Source organism: Equus asinus, chromosome 21, assembly GCF_041296235.1.
Source record: "Equus asinus isolate D_3611 breed Donkey chromosome 21, EquAss-T2T_v2, whole genome shotgun sequence".
NCBI classification, from domain to species: domain Eukaryota; kingdom Metazoa; phylum Chordata; class Mammalia; order Perissodactyla; family Equidae; genus Equus; species Equus asinus.
The window spans coordinates 78725981-78746074 of NC_091810.1; the positions used below are offsets into that span (position 1 = coordinate 78725981).

The 20094-nt window shown below is 40.0% G+C and overlaps 1 protein-coding gene across 9 annotated transcripts in view; it reads left to right on the forward strand.

The window, feature by feature from the left end:
• Positions 1–20094, forward strand: part of NEK11 (NIMA related kinase 11) — a 246270-nt gene that overhangs the window by 23452 nt on the left and 202724 nt on the right. For 8 of the 9 annotated variants that reach the window (XR_011496516.1, XM_070493166.1, XM_070493163.1 and 5 more), the window contains one exon: positions 19014–19179. The exons of the other annotated variant lie outside the window; for it this stretch is intronic. Coding sequence is in view for 7 of the 8 variants with exons in the window: in XM_070493166.1 (XP_070349267.1) it covers positions 19014–19179 (166 nt within the window). In the remaining variant the exon portion in view is untranslated. The remainder of the gene's footprint in view (positions 1–19013; positions 19180–20094) is intronic. 9 annotated transcript variants of the gene reach the window in all.

Consider the following 20094-nt stretch of genomic DNA (forward strand, 5'->3'; position numbering starts at 1 on the left):
ATTTTAATATCTAGGCAATGTCTGAAATTTAATAGAGCAAATGGAAAGCATCATTTTTTCTGGTAGTTACCACTCCTGATTCTGAAGATTGTTAAATAGTGTCACATGTGACTGCCTTCTCTGCCCACCACATAACCAGTCACCTGCCAATTCTTCCTCAAGAATCTCCCAAATTTACCTTTATTCTCCAGTGTCACTTTACTTTTGGCCTTTTTAATTTTACGTCTATAGTAGCTTCCTGGCTGTTGGGCTACCATACTCTTTCCTCAAACTCAAGGATAACCATTTTTCAAAACACTACTTTTATAATGTCACCATCTTGCTAAGATATTACAGCTCTTGAATCCCTTCTATCAGACAAAATTTAAATTGTCTCACGTTCAAGGCATTCTATCAAGTGCACCCTTTCTCTCTGTCTGAACTGTATGAATCATTATTCCCCTACGTGACCAGTCTACCTTCTCTCCCCATGCTACTGGGAGAGACGGGGTGCAAAGGCATTTTAGCCTTGAACCTGGAAGTTTCTCTGGTTCAGATTGCAAGGTTGCAAAATGTCCTTTTTGGTGACCAGAGAGCTCCAGGGCTGATGGTGAGCTGCCAGGTACCATCTATTCCTTGTTTATGTGGTGATGTACAAATTGCCCCACAACTTTGCGGACACACTGCTATGCACATATTCTGTCACCTTAAACTGTGCTCCTTGCTTATGGAGAACTTTGTAATTGTTGCCTAACAACAATATTTGTATATCTCAGCTCTTCACCTAAAATCTAATCTCCTAAAGGACATAAATTGGGCCTTGGAGGTTTTGTTTTGTTTTTTTTTACATGTCCCCCTGGTGCCCACTGTTCTCAGTGCCCACTGAACTCATTCATCCTCAACTCAATTATCCGTTAATTGAACATTGTACGCTCTATAGTCTGATGCCCTGGACTTGGAATTAGGTGCTGATGACATCAAGAGTCAGAGGCCCAGGACGGCCGCTCTGGTGGTGGCACTGGCAGCAAGATGGAGTTCCTGGGGCATCAGTGCCGCGGCACCCAGTGCCAATGATGTTGGCAGGGAGGCTGTCCCCACTCTGGTCCTCCAGAAACTCCTGGTGAATCTGTGACCCACCTACTAAATCTGTATTAAATTCCTTTTGGGCTTCAATCAGCCAAGTCATATTTTGATGCTTGGAATCAAGAAACCTGATAGACAACAGAAAGGAGAATACACATTTATTAGCAGTCTTTAAAATAAGACAGCTTGTGTGGATTTGGTGAAATCTTGTCTTTCCCTTTTTCAGAGAAAAGCAAGAGGCAGGAAAAACATGCAGAGGTAGGAAAAACAAATATGTTCTCTTTTAGTAGAGACTTAGTCCATTTTAGATATACTCAATACCAGGATGGTGTTTGATCTAAAGGCAGAATATTTTAAAATTAATGGAATCTACCAGGTACAGAGATAGCATACTTTTCTTACAAGGACCACATGCTGTCCCATATCTCACCCAATGTGAGACTGTCTTCTATGACTTTCCTGGCAAATAGGCCAGCCAAACTCAATTGATATCACTTAATGAAGTAATGTCCTCCTGCCTGTGATTCTTGTCCAGCAGTCCCACTTCTGCAGTCTAGAACAGCATAGGTAACATGATTAACTCTGAATATGTCACAGCTCTGCAGATGTTTAAAGAAACTTTAGTTCAGTTAAGGCAGTACTCAAATTCAGTGTGAGGCAGAACTCCCTGCCTCCCCAGACCTTGTTTACTTGTAGATTCCTAGGCCTGTGCATGGAAAGTTTGATCCAGTAGGTTTCAGCTGGGATCTAGGAGTCTGGGTGATTCTACTACAAATGGTTTATGACTTCTATATATCGAGTCTCCACTGTATGCCCAGTTTGGGATCAGGGGCTGGGAATATAAAAACAAATAGGAATATACATTTCTCCAAAGAAGAAATTCAAATGGCCAATGAGTACATGAAAAAATACTCAACATCATTAGCCATCAGGGATATGCAAATCAAAACCATAATGAGAGATCATATCTAGTAGGATGGTTAGAATCAGAGATAGATAATAAGTGTTAGTAAGGATGTGGAGAAATTGGAACCTTAATATACTGCTGCTGGGAATGTGAAATGATGCAGCCACTTTTGCAAAACAATCTGCTTGTTTCTCAAAATGTTAAACATAGGGTTCCCATATGACCCAGCAATTCTACTCTTAGGTATATACTCAAAAGAAAGCATGTCCACACAAAAACTTGTGCACAAATGTTTATAGCAGCATTATTCATATTAGCCAAAAAGTGGAAACAACCCAAATGTCCATCAACTGACAAATGGATAACAAAATGTGGTATATCTGTACAATGGAATATTGTTCAGCCATAAGAAGGAATGAGAAACTGATACAATGTGAGTGACCCTTGAAACATTATGCTAAGTGAAAGAGATTGTATGATTTCATTTATGTGAAATATCCAGAATAGGCAAATCCATAGAGACAGAAATCATAGTATGAGTGGTTGCCAGGAACAGCGGGACATGGGGATGGGGAGTCACTGCTAATGGGTCAGAGGTTTCTTTGAGGATTGTCTTGTTTTGTCTGCTATAACAAAATATCGCAAACTGGGTCGCTTAAACAACAGAAATGTATTCTGTCACAGTTCTGGAGGCTGGAAGTCCAAGATCAAGGTGCCAGCAGGGTTGATTTCTCCTCTGAGGCCTCTTACCTTGGCGTGTAGATGGCTGCCTTCTTGCTCTGTCTTCACATGGCTTTTCTGCTGTGTGTGTGTGTGTGCCCCTAGTGTGTCTCTCTTTTTATAAAGATACCAGTCATATTGGATTAGGGCCTCACCCTAATCGCCTCATTTTAGCTTTATCACCTCTTTAAAGACCTTATCTCCAAATAACCAGTGATATTCTGAGGTATTGGGAATTGAGACTTCAAGATATGATTTTGGGGTAGGAGGACGACACAGTTCAGTCCATAACGGGGATCGTGAAAATGTTCTAAAATTAGACAGTGGTGATGGTTACAAACCTCTGGAAGTATACTAAAAACCAGTGACTTGTATACTTTAAAAGTGCGAATTTTATTGTATATGAATTATATCTCAATAAGAGAAAGAAGAAGAAAAAACAAAATCAAAATTTTACATGACCTTGCTTTCAAAGAGCTTACAGACCAACAAGAATGTAAATGGGCACTTTCAAGCCCTTGCAGAGTGTGCTAGATAGATGGGCACTTATCCCATTTTTACAGAGTGGAGAAGACACTGGAAGAGAGAGCATAGGAGCCAAGTCTTGCAGGATGAATATGAATCTGGCAGAGAAAGGGTAGGGAGAGGGTATCCCAGGCCGGGGAAATCACATGAGTGTAGGCATGAAACCCTGGCATGTACAAGATCTGTATGATGTAGTTATCATGTCCCTTCTTAGTCTAATCTTCTCTCAATATTGTCAGTGTTGTAACTACTGGATAGAGGTTACATTGATAATGAAGTGGAAAGAGCCTTGGCCATAAGTCAGACTCTTTTGCATTGATAGCTCATTCTCTCCACTTATTTTGGACAATTGACTGAATTATCAGTCTTAGTTTTCTCATCTGTAAGATGGGGAAAATAATAACTACTCTACATGATTATAAGTAATAAATGAATGACACGGGAAATATACCCAGCACATTTTCATAAGTTATTGCTCAAAATATATTAGCTCTGACTGTCTCGTTTCTCTTTTCCTTGGGTCATGTGATTGTAAGACCCCTGGACATCTTAATCATCATTCCTTGGGCTAATTTTGGTGGTAACATTCCCCTTGAAATGAGGTTCCCAGGCCTGAACACAAGGGGCCTGATAGAACCTTTCATACGTTTTAAGATTAGCATGGAATCTCAGGAGCTGTTTTAGAGGTCACATCATATTGTGGTCTCATATTGAATTTTGAGGGGCAACTAACTATTCTCTTCCCCACTAAACTACTGTCAGAGTTTTTATAGATAAGTCATTCTACTCTTAAGCCAGATTTCACTTGTCTTAGATTTGAGGATTTGATTTTTCCACCTGTAACTATAGAACTTCAGGTTTAGCCTTGCAAAATTTAACCTGGATGGTTTCCAGCTCACATTTCAGCTTCTTAAATCATTTTGAAAAATTGACTCTGCCTGTGTCTATTGATTATGCTGCCTGCCTTTGCATCTTCTACAAACTTGGTAAACATTTCTTTTTGGATCTTCTTCCAAGTCATTAATAAAATGTTGGTGAAGATGTTGTTAGGGATGGATCCTAATAGCATTACAAGAAGTAGCACTTGAAAAGTGACCTGAGACTCCAGACTCCAGCATGTTTGGTCTGCTCATTCAACCAGCTATGAATCCACATGAAGATTGCATCTCTCCCATATTAAAAGGATATCACAAGACTCTTCTTGTTGACATCTGTTAACATGACTTCATCAGATGGGCTGAAATCATGATATCCCAGAACTAAGTATTTCCCTCTGATCTACCAATCAAATACCTTCTCACAAAAAGAAATTAGGTTAATTTAGTATGGCTTATTCTCCATAAGCCCATGTGAGCCTCTGCTGGCCCCTGCTTCATGTTCTTAGCTCACAAGCCATCTGTTTAATCATCAGTTTTCATCTTTGCCAGAGATTTGTGTCAGTCTTATTGCTCTACAATTTCTGAAACATACTTTTCATGAAATTTGGAACATGTGCTTTCTGGCAGGGCGTGGGGGTGGGGAGAGGGAGGAAGGCGCCTCTCCCTTTTTTCCTGATTGTTCAGATTATCTACCTTGGTGCAGAGAATGTATCTTCAAGTTGTGTTCTCAGTGTGTTGTCATTTGGGACTGACTTTTACACTCAGAAGGCAGGATCCCACAGTGGTGAGGTGCCTAGGATTCAGAAGTGGGGGGTCTCAGATTCCTTATTACTAGGTGTGGTTTGCCACTTAATTGACAATGTGCCTTTAAGTGTGGGTCTTAACCTGTCTGTATCTTAATTTCTTCATCTCAGAAGTGAGGGTTATACTAGTTTCTTATCATGATACCAAATAACTCCTCCTTATATGGCACTTGCTATTGTCATAATTAATACCAATATCACTGTTTTAGTGGTTCAACATTTTCTTATGATTATCTCATATCTTGTCCTTTGATTCTCTTTTCAGGATACTCATTTCATCCTTTTAAGGTGCATGTTGCTTTCTTATAGCTTGTAATTATTTGTCTCTGCCCTCCCACTGGATTGTAAACCCCTTGAAGGCCTCAGACAAGTAGAGTGTCTTGCACAGTTCAGGTGCCCCATACACATGTACTGAACTTAGGAAAAGGAAATAAGGGAAGAGTTGAGAAGTTTTTCTTAAATTAGACATCGAGGTGCCTTATTCCATATGTAAATTGGAATTCCATTTCTGAATGTGTTCTATTTAAAAGAATCACCAATGTCCTCCTTGGGGACACCTCCACTGCTATGTGACTAAAATGAAAACTGGTTTATGTCACAAGGAATGCAGAGATTGCAATACCCTCTTGTAATAGGCAAGAATTGCATCTATGGCATTACCATCAATAATGGCAAAAATCGTAAGAGAAATAGTAATAATAATTATCATATATTCCAAGAAGTTTGGAATTAAATTTGAAGCTCAACTGTAGCAACATTTTTAGGCCAGCATATTTGTGTTCATCTTTTCCCTGTTTCTTATTTCCACCTACTCTTGCTGGTCTGAGTTTTCTATTTTATTATATAAGTTATGGCAAATCCTTTGTGGAATGAGGCTGAATATAAATACATTAAAGTAATAAATTATATAACAAGACATGTTCGAAGGGTCAGTGGGCAGCTGTACCTTCTCACTACTGGAAGCAGACAAGAGGAAACCATTACAAACCAGTTTTTAGGGTCTGGGCCAAAACTGTAAGGGAGATTTTCCTAATGGTGTTTTAAGACTGACTGGAGTTTTGGGGTCATATTGGTGTTGCTATGGAATATTCTCAGGAGGGCATGTAGTCAAGTCTCACAGCCTCTCTGGGTTCCAGTGTCCTCATCTGTAAAGTGAGGGGCTGGACCAGCAGCCCTTCCCAAACCTTTATTGTCAAATGAGATCTCATGCTTCCTGGGGTGGGAGGGGGACACATGCCCTCTCACATGGGCTGGTCATCAAACATGCCCTCCCCTCAAGCCTCTAGAAAACTCTGGGGCTCTTCAACTCTCTCAGCCCCGGCAGTCTTCTGGACCCCTACCTGCTCTAAACCTTGCCACTCACAGTGTGCTCCCTGGACTAGCAGCTTAGGGCATCACCTGGGACCTTGTTAGAAATATGCAGTCTCAGGCTTCCCCTAGACCTGTCTTGGAACAGATCCCCCAGTGATTTGTGTGCACAGTAAAATTTGAGAAGTATGCTCTTGGATTCTGTGTCCCTTCTTTGAGGCTTCTTCAGATATCATGCTTTATGAATCTAAAATTCTTTTCCCTTGCATTGTACAAACGTGACACACTTTGATTCATCCTCAAATAAATTCCAGGCTCTCTACAAACGATGCTAGTGGAAAACCATGCTGAAGACTATTTTTTTGGTGTCCTTTGCTCAGTGCTATGACCTGAGGAGGTGGTCTCCAGTGCCGTTGCTGTGGACTCCTTGGACAAACTCTGCACAGCCATCTCTGTGAGATGCAGCAAGCACAAAGGTTCCAAAGCCCTTCGTTTAACCGGGCTCCCCTCCCTGCCCTGACTGAAAAATGCTGCCTTGTGTAATCAGAGACAGGCTAGCCACAGGCCCCTCTCCTCCTCCTCTGACACAGTCGACAGGGACTTTTTTGTGCGTTTCAAGTCAATGACTAAATCCATAAGCTGTCATTCATGGAAACTAGATCTTTCATAGTAGTAGATTCTAATTTGAGCTCTGTCGGTAGGTTAAGCCCTGACTTTCTGGTGCATAAAAACAGATTTTTTTTTTTTTTTTTTTGGTATAAGCACTACTAAGCAGAAATATACAACTCAGAATCACTTGCTTAAGCTCTCTAATGGGAGTATGCCTATACAGAGCTTTATCTTCCTCCCTTTCTATCTCAAAATTAAATACAACAACGACCTGCTTTATGCTACAGCTAAATTCAAGAGAGAGTTTTGGCTCAAGTTCATATATTACAATTACCATGATGATGAAATAGAGACTGAAATTTAGAAATACAAACTTTTTGCTCTTTTTGCTCATTTAATGTTAACTTGAAGCCAACCAGGACTGACTAGAAGTAAGATTAGGGGACTTTATTTCATTGAAACCTTAGATTATTTTTTCATTTTATTTTTGGAGCACCAACCTTCTTCTTGCCTGGATCATAATTTAATTTTACTTTAAACAGGGTTTATCCTTTGTTGGTTTCACCTAGTCAAGGAAATGGAGCTAATCAGTTTTTGTTGCTTCTTAAAACTCAATTTGTCGCTGTATCTTGATTTCATGGTAGGCTTTGTATCATCACATCTAATTATGTCATTGAAATCCACAATTCTAGTATTTTTCTGTAATATTCAAAAGAAAAACCTGACATGAATTATGCATTAGAATATTGAATTTTGAATATCAGCCTAACATTAATTGTAAATTTGGAGCATTTAACAGTCGTAACAAAAGCTAACCTGATTATCTATGGTAAATTATTCTTTCATATCCTTCCTGACATTGCCATGCTCCTTTGTTCCCTTGCTGACATAAACAGGATCTTTGCTCTAAGCTCAGTACCTTTCAAAGTATGATAGAGTGAATGACTGATTTGTTGCATTGAGTCTTACGTTATCAATATTTATTTTTGTTTTTAAGGCATAGCATTGTCTAACAATTTTGAATCAAATGAGTTTTCACAATTGAACTTTTTAAAAACTGGCCCTCACAGACACAAAATCACACCGGCAGAGTTGTGGTACCTGGGACAAACTCAAAAATGTATATTTCACCACCTTGCTAGGAAAGATAAGTCCTGAGAAACACTATCTCCCTCCTCAGTATGGTCTCATCCTAGACCTCCAAATCTGGGGCTCCATAACTGGCAATAACTCTTGACTGCTGGTAAGATTTTCTGTAACACTCAAATGGTAATTAATGAAAAACAGACGTAGCCTCATTAGTGCCTCATTAAGAGCAAGACCATCATTCCAATCACCATCAAGAGACTTTTTGTTTTCGTTTTTCCCTTCTTCACTAATGCTTAGGAGTGGAAGAGTAGAATAGGTGACAGGAGTTTTTATTCTTTGAAAAGTGGTTTGAAAAAGGAAAAAGTTTTAGATTGTCTTAGGTACTAGACACTGAAGATCTCTATGCTGAAACAAGAGAGGGGAGACTTAAATTTGGAGACGAAAGTCTGTTCTTTGGAATTGCGATGTTTCCTCCTTCGTGAAGTAAATGGTGACTCTGCTGTAACTTACTGTATGACCTTGGATAAAGTACTTAATTCTCAGGAGTTTAACAGGTTGAACTGCTTTGATAGATCTGCTCTCTGAGGGTCTTGCCTGCTTTAAAATTCTAGAAATACATAGTCTGAACATGTGCAGACTTTTTTTCTTGTCATTTCTCCCTAAACAATACAGTATAATGTAGCATAGTGTTTACATTGTATTAGGTAATGTAAGTAATCTAGAGATGATTTAAAGTAAGTGGGAGGAGGTGCGAAGGTTATATGCACATACTACTGCATTTTATATAAGGGACTTGAGCATCCACAGATTTTGGTATCTGCAGGGATCCTGGAACCAATCCCCAGGTACTGAGGGTGGACTATATTAGTAATTTTTTTCTCTCTGTCTCCAGAGAATTATAGAAAAAGACATATTTATTACTAAAGTATGTTTTCTTAATTTAGGGAGGAGCAGGAGAGGGCAGAGACCAAATATTTTAGGAATTCTTTTTTTCTTGGTCTTATTCAGCTTAGCATTTTTTGATTTATATATTTTAATTTTATTTTTAATTTTTTGATTGCTGAACTATGCCTGCCCTTTACTTCACTCTTTTCCTTCTTACCACTCATTTTAGATTATCTCCTGTTTGCTATCATAATTCCTATATCAATACTCAAGGGAAAGAAGGGAACAGTAGTAGAATTTTAATCATTTTGAATCCTGATACTTTTTGATAACTGCTAAAATTTTTGATATATGAGAATTTAATGACTAAAATTATGTTTTCGAATTATTTAAAGAAATACCATGTTGTCTTAGTTTCTAGATTTACTAATAACAAATAATTTCTAGTCATTTATTAAAATATTTTTTCTCACTAAAGATCTATCTTTGTATAGTTCATTAGAGTTTACTTTGTCATAATTTCTTGAAGATTCGTACCAACATCCAAGTAGACAAGAGCCAAATTATATCTTTTCCAGTTTAAATTAGGAGACTTAGTACTTTCTAAGTAAATAAAACCTAGCCCCCTCTGTTTTCAAGGGGCTTACCTTTGTTCTAATCTTTATGTACAGCACAGCTAAGTCTAACTTCATCGTTTGGGTTTCATGACCTTAAGTGTGTACAAATGAGTGGAGTGGTTACCACATTCTCCACCTCTGCTTCTAATCTCTTCTTTAAATGTCTCCTCTTCCATCTTGTAAAGTCTTTTTGCTACAGAATGTCTTTGGCTTCCAAAATGGCTTAAACCCTAAGAAAGACTTATCTCCCTAACAAGAAGTCTAGAGGAAGAACAGATCCAGGGTTGACGAAGTCCACAGCTCACAGCATCATAAGGGACCTTGGTTCCTTCTCTTTTCCACCATTCAGGCTGTCATCTTAGGGTGGCTTCCTTCATAGCCCCAGCTGGCTGCTAAAGTTCAAGGAGTCACGTGCAGATAAAATGTGGAGGCAAGATTAAAGAAGAGTTTCCTTCCATGCTTCTCTTTTTATCAGTGAGGAACATCTTTCCCAGAAAACGCCCAAGAGACTTCTCACGTCTCACAGGCCAGAATCACGTCACTTGTCTAAACTAATCACTGGCAAGGCGAATAGGATTATGCGATAGGCTTAGATCAATTATGATTTGTTCAGGGGCTAAGGAGAGGGTCCTCCTCTCCAGAGCATATGCTGGTGGAAGTGTGGGGAGATGGGTGGATAGCCTTCAGTGTCTCTTAAAATAATTAAGCCACAATAGTCAGTGACTTTGCTCATCTGTATAAATAAGAAAAGTAGGATTTCCTGACCAATTCTACTTTTGTCTGGAGGTGTCTGGGAGGAGAGGGGAGAAGAGTGGCTTTAAACAGTTTTGAGGGGGAAATTAGAATTGACTCTACCACATCCCTGGCTGTAAAGAGAACTTTTAGAGTCCATAGGAAGAAGCTCCAGAAAGCTGGCCACCATGAAGGGAATCTACTTGTTTTTTTGGCTGAAAGGAGAGCGAAGGACAATTTGTTCTCAATGAACTCTTTCATGAGACAGTCTAGAGGCTTGGATTTAGAAATGGGGGAGGAAATAGCCACCTTGTTGTGAGCGCACAAATACATAGGCTTTCCCAACATGGTCAGAAGAAAGGCTGACTTTGCAGATCCCTAGTTAACTAATACCCACTCATGGGTTTCTTGGCTTAGCTATAGATTCTTCACCCAAGCCCTAGGAGAAGGGCTTTGCACAACAGAGCGGTTAGACATTTCGTCTCCTCTCCATGTGACCTCCAAGGAGCCCTCTGGAAAAGGGCTGAAATGGCTCATCCTGAAGCCAGTTCTATTCTTGCGTTGACATGGGAGATTCTCTGCAGACAACCTTGGATGAGCATCAGTACTGTTTCCGGCCATAAGACATGTGCTCAAGCCATTTCTATTTTTTTTAAAATTTATACAGATGGGAAAAGTCATTGAATTCACATGATTATTAGATATTTTTTTTATTCAGGCAATATTTGTCTTAAATCCTCCTACTCCTGAAATTTCTATTTACTTTCTTCTGTTCCTTAGAAAAAAAGGCAATTTGCAGAATTTGTTATGGTACCAGCATTGAAACCCTGTGTGGAAGTTGTCACCACAAAAGAAAATATAATCTAGATGGAGCCAGGAATAGCATATTTGCCAAACAAAAATGTCTGAAATACTTCTACTCTTATTGGTTCTTTGTTTATTATCTGTATTATTATTTACTGTTAATTATTTATCTTTGCTTCTTATTTGTACATAATACTCCTATATGCTGCTATTGTGTTTGTAAACTAAATCAGTCTTGAAATGCATAGGAAACGGAATTCATCTATAGGTTATCATTGATTTGCAGTTTCATTATTCAGTATTCAAGACAGTTTGCTTTGTCTAGGAATCAGTATATCCTAGCCATCTTCAGGAATTCAAATAAAATAGGCCAGAATTTAAAATGGAGGAAATTTCCTTTATTTTTATTTCTACAGATGATGTTGGTGCCCTACCTGTATCCCCTGCATGGTTAATATATTCTGTGTGTGGACCCAGCCTCCAACTGCTAGTTCCTGCAGTTCTGCCCTAGGCCTCTCCCTGGCCGGTGGGGCCCCTTGTCCTCCCACAGGGTGGAAGAGTAGGGGAGTTAATGCTCCCAGGGAGCAGCCTTAAGCAGCAAATGAAGGGAGTTTTGTTCCTGGCCCATCGGACACGGGAACTCAGAGGCGTGTTCTAGGCTTGCTCCAGATTTCCTTCAAAAAATTAAGCCCCAGGTGCCCGCAGTGGGAAGCAGCTTGATAAGATGCCCTCGAATGGCCTCCTTCCTTCATCTCACTCCCCCACTCCCCTCTCACTGCCCACATTGACTACTTGCACTCAAATCTTTTTCTCAGGGGTTGCTTCCTGGGGACCCCAAATTAAGAGAGTCCTCTGGAGCAGAGCTTGGCTTAATGGGAGAGTTCCTCACATTTATTTTTAAAAATCTTGTTACATAAAGCTTAAGTGCTTTTTTGGATAAAAATGGGGATAGATAAAAGAGTGGGGAGGAAGGAAGGAAGGAGTGGTTTGTGAACCTGCTAGTTTCACAGATCTTTTAAAAAGTTCCCTCCCTGTAACATTTTCATTCCACATTCTATATAATGTAGACTGTAGGAGTGTGTGTGTGTGTGTGTGTGTGTGTGTGTGTGTGTGTGTGTGTTACTCTAAAGGATGATATGTAGATATAGAAATTCTTAAGTAGTTCTTTTTTTTTGTAAGTCACATGCTTATTAACTTTCATAGCTTATTCAAGTAATGAAAATACAGACATTCCTCTACTGGGTATTGATTTATACAGGGCAAATACTAAAGAATGATAAATTCATTTCTTTTGCTACTTGGGATCCACCTGGGGAAAAGGCGATTTGGCATACTGCAAAGTCATTTCTGTGTGCAGAAGCGGATGTCCTGGGGCTCTAGTCTATAGATTTTGGGTTTTCTTCTCTCCTCAAAGGAGGATTAGGGATCCCCACTCTCCACCCCCAGCTCTTTTATTGCATTTATCATGAAGTCGTTCAACTATTTTTATGCTTGTTGGCCTCCCCCGTGAGACTGAGCTCTCTTGGAGGGCAGGAGTTTTCTCTTCTCATCTTTGTATCCCCAGCACTTGGCATTGTATTTGACATAGAGAGAGCAGTCAATAGACAGTGAAATAACAGAAGTGTGGAATTTTCTATCTTATGGTATTTGGTAGTGACTGACTGGGGCCTTGTGTGGTGTCTGACGTTGGGCTCAGCAGACGGAGTTTGCACCTTAGTTACTGAGGCCCGCCCTGGGTGCCAGCAGTTTGCCATCTCTGCACTGTACCATGATGGGATCTAAGCCCGTGCTGTGTCCAAAAACTCTGCTACATGCTTGTGATCAGGGGTGGAGAGGAAAAGACCAGAGGAATCCGATCATTCTCACCCCCAAAGAGCGGGCATCAGGGATTTAATTGTTAAAAACACAAGAGCTCAGAGACTATGGCAGATGATGATGACCCATAAAATCACTTTGTCCTTTTCTCTGACCACAGACATTAAAAATATGCTTTTAAATTGCTGAGAGAAGGAAAAACAACTGAAATAAAATAAAATCCCATCTGTAGTATACTCTTCACTACCACCTACAATGTTTTCTCAGCTACTCCTTTAGGTATCTTCAGTTCCTGGCTTTTCCACTTTTTATCAATGGGCCACTTTTTGGAATAAATATCACTCTCTGCTATTATATTTTTTCATGCCCTTTACACTTTAAAGTTATATATATCCTATTGAAGGGAATAAAACAACTTTAACAAGGATGTTTTTCACTCTCATGCTATTTCTAGTCATAAATGAAGAAAGAAATACTGTGGCCTTGAATCCTTTAGAAGATCCTAAGCTTTAAGACTCATATAAATAATAAAAATTAACCCCAAATGAGTCAAACCTTTGGAGGTTTGGTTTTCCTTATCCTGAGGTGTGTACCAGTGATCCGTGGTAACCCCTGAACGTGCTTATGTGATGCGTAATGGCATTGGTCAGGGCTCCCAGGTGTGGAGATGGGCAGCCACCCTCTGCGCAGTTTAAGTAGAAAGGATTTGTTCCGGAAACAGTGCCCAGCAGCAGCGGGAGGGCCTCGGAGCAGGCTGACGGCCAAATTTCCAGGAACGTCAGCCAGAACCATGCCCCTGAAGTGGCCTGCTGCCACTGCCCCCAGGGCCACGCTGTTTCTTATGACACCTTTATTAGCAAAAGGGAGGCCCTGTGCCCGCCATGTTTCTTCACACAGCTCATACCCAAGGCAAAGTCTTGGGTGGCTGCAGCTGCCTGGCAGAACTTGAGTCACACCTTGGCACCCCAACACAAAGGAGGCGGGAGATATAGGTTTGGAGGCGGGAGATATAGGGTTTGTTTGTTTTTATCTATCTGAGGAAGACAGGACCTACAGGCCAGGGATCTACTACAATGTTGGGAGACTGTCTAAGGATTCTGGGCAGCGACAAATGACTGGTGTCTGCTGTAATAATATCCCGTGAAACTCCCAGCAGGCCAATTGTGTAAACCATTTGGCTTCTACTGTTAAAAAAAAATATGTAGCAAAAAGATGGAAAGGAAATACACAAAAAGGTTAATGCTGCTTATCTCTATGGTGGATTGCGGGTAATGTTTTCCTTATGTTTTGTTTTCAGAAATTTCTATAATGAAACTGTATTTCCATGTAAATTAGAAAAAAATGAGAGCTTAACATTTAAGAAAGGATTAATTAAAATAATTGCTGCCTTGTTAGATGGATGAAAACTCTATCTTAAAAGTCCTGAGCAGATTAAAAAATAAAAAGGAAACAATAAGCAAAAAATTACTCTCTTGTTTAAGCTGAGGTTAAAATTTATTTTCTGTGGCTTTGCCCTCAGTGGGTGCAATAGCTACTGATCACGTTAGAGAGGCATAGAATTTTAAATCAGGAGGGCCTTAGACATCATTTACCCTAACTTTAGAGCATTCGTCTTCATTTGAAGTTTTTAAAAATACAAACATACGTATATCCACACATTCATGCACACTTACCTGTTTAATGTCTGTCTTCCCAGTGGACACAAGGGCAGTGCCCGCTACACTGTAGACGTACAGTGGGTACCTACTCTAGCAATGCAATGCTTGATCGTTGACAGTTAAATCACAAGGGAAGGGACCATAGCTAATAATCTCCAGACTAACTGTGAAGCCTTCCAGTCCCCCAGCTGACTGGCCCTCACCGAGATGGTCGTGGCTGCGTGGGACGTCATTCTGCTGTTTCTGCACTTCTCACTGGAGATTCTAGAGCTCTCTTAGCCCCATTGGCTTACTTGCCTCTTGAAGACCTTTCTTTCACTCCTATCCCTTGCAGGAAACAAGAAAATGTGAAGGTCCTGCTATTTTCTATGGCCTGCTTTGGAAAGAGAGCACAGATCTTCTGCTCTTAGGTTACCCTACCTATCTTGGAATTCTGTTCCTACTTCCCTCTCTGGACCCGGCCTAGGGGACAGGAACTATTTCCAAGGGCCCAGTGGTACCTAATTTTCTTGCCTCCCCTTCATCTGGTCGAGAGGGTCTCTTTCTCACTGGGGGCAGGGAGGACACTCACCCACTACCCAGATGTTCCTCCAGATCTCTTCTCTTTGGCCTTGGACTCTCCTTTGGAAAATCAAAAGCCAGGGATTTGACTCATGTTCTCTATAGTTTATGATGCCATTTTTTTCCTGAGGCAGCATATGCTGCTGGTTCAGTGGGGAAAATGTGAAATGATACAAGGAAATTTGTGAAAAAGCAACCTTTGATTAACATCTCAAAAATATCACCTGGAGCCAGCCCTGATGGCCTAGCAGTTAAAGTTTGACGAGCTCCCCTTCAGTGGCCCAAGCCTGCTTGCCATGCATAGAACCACACCACTCACCTGTCAGTAGCCATGCTGTGGAGCAGCTCACATAGAAGAACTAGAAGGACCTACAACTAGAGTCTACAACTGTGTACTGGGGCTTTGGGGAGAGAAAAAAACAAAAGAGAGAGAGAGAGGAAGATTGGCAACAGATGTTAGCTCAGGGCAAATCTTTCCCAGTAAAAAAAATAAAAATCATCTGCCCTATTTGTATGAAAGGTGGGCCAATTTTGAGGGAATGAAATTAGCTATAGTAGTCTCAAATTTCCAAAGTCACGTTCCAAAGTTTCTCAGTTCACTAGTGATTCTAGAAAGACTGAAGAATGCCACTTAGGCAACAGAACAGAAAGTTTGCAAAATGAGTGAGTCTGCAGGAATGCTTGTTTTTGCTTCTGTCACAAAGTTTCTCCCAAATGGTTGAAGTTCTGATAAAATAAATGTCTGTCATGTTATTTAGGAGTGGGTGACAAGCTGAGAGTCACTGAGCAGGTGACAAGCTGTCCTTGACTTGGTAAGTTTCCATGCTGTGTCTTTGGCTGATATGGATCTCATATTAAGTGATATGCAATGAGTTTCCTGTCAGTTCAGTGACACGATTTTAGGTAAGGAAGGTAGAAAGTCTCTGTGTCAGCTAGAGATGATTATATTAGATATCACAGATCTTAATAGCCCTAGCTTCGTCTGCTAAGCTGTGGGCAAATGAGATTTTATGCTTTATCATCAGGCTGCCACATGAGGCTCAGGTAACTATATGTAAAATCTCACGCTCCGTTGCATAATATTTGTTTGCAAGGAAAAGTAAGTATCTTAAAGCTTTTTATAGCATTTGTTCCTTCACAGAAAGAGAATATTTCAAGTTTGTGTAAAGCTTTGTATTGTCATGTTTAACCACTGTGACTTTACAGCTGCACGTTAGCTGGGGCACAGTAAATGACTGGGGAAGCACTATGAAGATGTCATTGAGCTCTGCCTGCTGCTTTGTAATCTTCAGAAGTTGCAGGAAAGCATAGCTGCCTATGTCATTTCATGTCCTTTTAGTATTCTAACAGTCTGAGATGCCACTCTTAATAACATGAGGTCATTTTTAACCGAATTCTTGATAGATCAGTCTTTCTATAGAATAGGCAAGCATTTCTCTAGAATCTACTTCATTATCGAGTAGTAGCCTAATAAAGTGTTTATTGCCTAACAAAACCAATGTGAAAGCACCATTAGGGCAAGGGAAGCAAATATTCCAACTTTCTAAATTGCAGTCATTGTTAAAGATGCCTGGAAATGCCGAGTGGAGCTCGTGAGGCTCCTGGTGCAGAGCTGTGCTTTCAATGCAATTGGCCTGCTCTTTGTGGAAACAGTCAGGTGGGCTGTGGTTGTCTTTTGGGAACAGGATGAATTCAGAATGGGGAGACCATGAAGAACATTTAAGATGAATAAAATGTTATGGGACTCAAATTTTAGGAAAACTGATTTCCCGATAATGGTCATCTTGAAACAGAAGGTTCTCCTTATGAGATTTTGGAGAATGGAAACGTAACACAGCTTTTATAGGTCAGGAAAAAAAGCCAAATCTTAGCCAACACCTGAGTAAGGTAAGGACACTTTCTAAGTTTTCCTACGTAGGATCTCAGCTTCTAGGACAGATTGTCTAATTTACAATTTTTATGAAATTTTTACTACTGAGAAATGGAATGGGTGAAAACTGGACAGTACCATGCTGACTCCAATATCACAGCTTCTAGGCCTGCATCTGAAAGAAGAAACAAGTTCTATCTCTGGTATTGCCTGAGGAAATTACTTTTCTTCCACAGTGAAACAACTAGAGAGAAAGCCTTGTTTGAATCAATGAAAAGTTTATAGTATAATCACATTTTGAAGAATGGTAGGACCCCTCCTATCCAATGGGATTGGGGCTGGTACTTGGTTACATAGAGGAGACAATTGTAAAATGAAATGACATAACTAAAATATTTACATTAATTTAAAACATATCATTGTACATTTCACTGATTTTTTTGATGCGCAGCCAACATCTAACATCCTCTGATTAGAGGTCTCTTCGTCTCTTTTGCATAAACTACACCTGAAATATGTTGATTAAGTTTCCCAGGTTTACCTTCTTTAAAGAGGAATGAGAATTTAGCAATCTCAATTCAGAATACTAGATTTTTACATTTTTTAACCAACATTTTAGAACAGTCTTGTCAATTACTTAACATTTTTTTTTTGCAACTTGTCATTATCAAGTTTTTTAGTAAGCATTTGACTTGGTTTTCCTAAAAAAGATAACTTTCACACTCATCCTTCATCAGTTTGTCATATTTAAGTCACAAACTTACAATAATGAGCACAACTGGCATAAAGACATTTGGGAATAAACTCAATGACTTGGGTAAGCACACATCTCAACTGGAAGGGCAGAAGTTCATGGGCGTGCCAGAGAGCATCCACTGGCCACAGGCACTCCCTATGGCAAAGGCAGCCCTCAGCATCTGTTAGAAAAGACTGGAGGACGCTGCTTAATCTATGAGTTGGTTAAAGGGCTTTTAATTAAGAGAGTTTCTACTATAAATACATTTTCATTAATATGCATAGGTAGTAACACTTAAAGAGCATTTTTGCAAAATGTTTTCTGGTATGAGTCCTGTAGAACTTGCCTTAATGAACAGCTAAAGCTCGCTTATAATCAGCAGAATCTGTCTGCACACATAATTGGTGCTCGAAAGTGCTTCTCCCTGGCAATCTAGTTTACAGTGTGGTACTATAATTGGTTTGTTCATCAGACCATTTTTTTCTTAGATGGGAAGAGATAATGTTTTGGTCCACTCCTCATTAAGTTGTCACAATTTTTAAATTAATAATTTGGGCGATTTAATGAGCTCTTGTGCTATTTATACACACTCAAGATCCTAAATATCTCCGTCAATGTTTTTAGATTTTTTTCTTCTTCTAAATACTGGGAGCAATAAAGAATGATATGCCAAAGATAGTTTTAAAAAGAAAATAAATAGATACTGATCTTATTGCTATTAAGTTAATAGATTTGGAAAATTTTAGAGCTGAGAGACAGAAGTATGTGTGTATATGTGTGTTTAAATACACACACAGAGGCAGAGAGAGACACAGAGGCAGAGAGAGAGTAAGAGAGGGAAAGAGATAGATAATCAAAGACAGAATAAGACAGAACAGAGAGACAGAGTGACGGTGACATATTTTATATTTATATTATATTCACACACATATATGTGTATCTATATAAAAAGAGACAGAGACAGAGAAACAGAGAGACACTAAGATAGGAATAGAGAGAGAAATAGAAAAGCAGACAGGAACAGAGGAAAATAGATAAGAAGAAAGAGAAAACACACAGAGACAGAAAAAGACAGAAACAGAGACACCATGCAAGAGGCAAAGAGAAATGGAGACATCTAGAGAGACATCTGAGGCGGCAGAGGAAGAGCCACTGCAGAGATGTTGCTCAAGATTAGCTCCATCTCTGTCCTGTTTGACCAAAACTGTAGCCACAGGTACGGAGGTCAGAGGCTGTGGGGAAGCCGTATCACTGTCCAGGACGGAGAGGCAAGCCGAGGGACCAGCAGGGGACACAGTGTCATAAGAGGCAATACCAGGCCTATGAGTAGGTTGCAGCCTGGCTATCAATTAGATGGTCCTGCACCACTTATTCACATTTATCAAATGTGTTTTTTAGCTCTAAATGTATTTAAAAAATTTTTTTTGGCTGCAGAAAGGTCCTGAAGGAAATCTCTGTTGGAGGACTCAATCCAAATGAGACTGTGCAGGCCAATTTGGAGGCCCAGCTCCTTTCCAAGCTGGACCACCCAGCCATTGTCAAGTTCCATGCAAGTTTTGTGGAGCAAGATAATTTGTGCATTATCACGGAGTACTGTGAGGTGAGACTCTTCTTCTCTTTTCGAAATCTTAATAAAAATCTGTTTCAAACTAAAAAGCTGTCTGTAAAGAGACATCTCAAAAGTTCAATTATCAAACCACCAACTGAACTGTAAAGACCTGGGATCTCATGTCTCGCAGCTAAAAATGATCATCTATAAGTAATTGACAAATGTGTTTCTAATGAAGGGTTTCTCTCCTTTGGAAAACTCAGAAGGAATATGTTTTAAGGAAGAATATCTGCAGAAGAATGCGTCAATATTTTTTGTGGGAAAGCATCCCCCAAACCTCCTACAGCGGCCCAATGGTTAGATGGACATTTAATGCTATAACAGAGGCCTGGACAGAGCAGAGGCACAGCTCCTGAGTTCTGGGTTCTAGCTCTGTGGCTCATTTTCCCAAATGGAAATTTGGAAATGGAAATATAGCTCATTTTCCCCATGGAAATCCTTCATATTTATTGGTTTGTGATTTATGGCTTCAGGTATTTGCAATTTTCCCTGCCACTCCATGTTCTCTCCAAGGGATAATAGCTGTGCATTTTACTGAGTCCCAAGTGAGTATGAAGCTCCTTAGGAAGGTGCCAGAGCGTGAAATTGACAAGGTGCAGCTGTAACATGGATCTGTGGGTTCACTCCTGAGAGGCTAGGTGGGGGCTGGGGGTCACAAGAGTTGGGTCAGCAAGACGATACCCAAAGATGACCTTGCTCAGAAATTGTCTCCCAGAATATTCTGGGAGCTAGCATTAGCCAAATGCACCTTGGGAGAATTTAGTCCTATTTACACTTTAGAGTGTATTTAGTTCATTACCTGGGTGTTGCTGAGGCCCAAAGAAATGATGTTGGGAGAAAGATGATGCTCTTTAGAGTGGAAAGCAGGCCTGATTGGGTCAGAAACTTTGGGCAACCAGAGGGTGC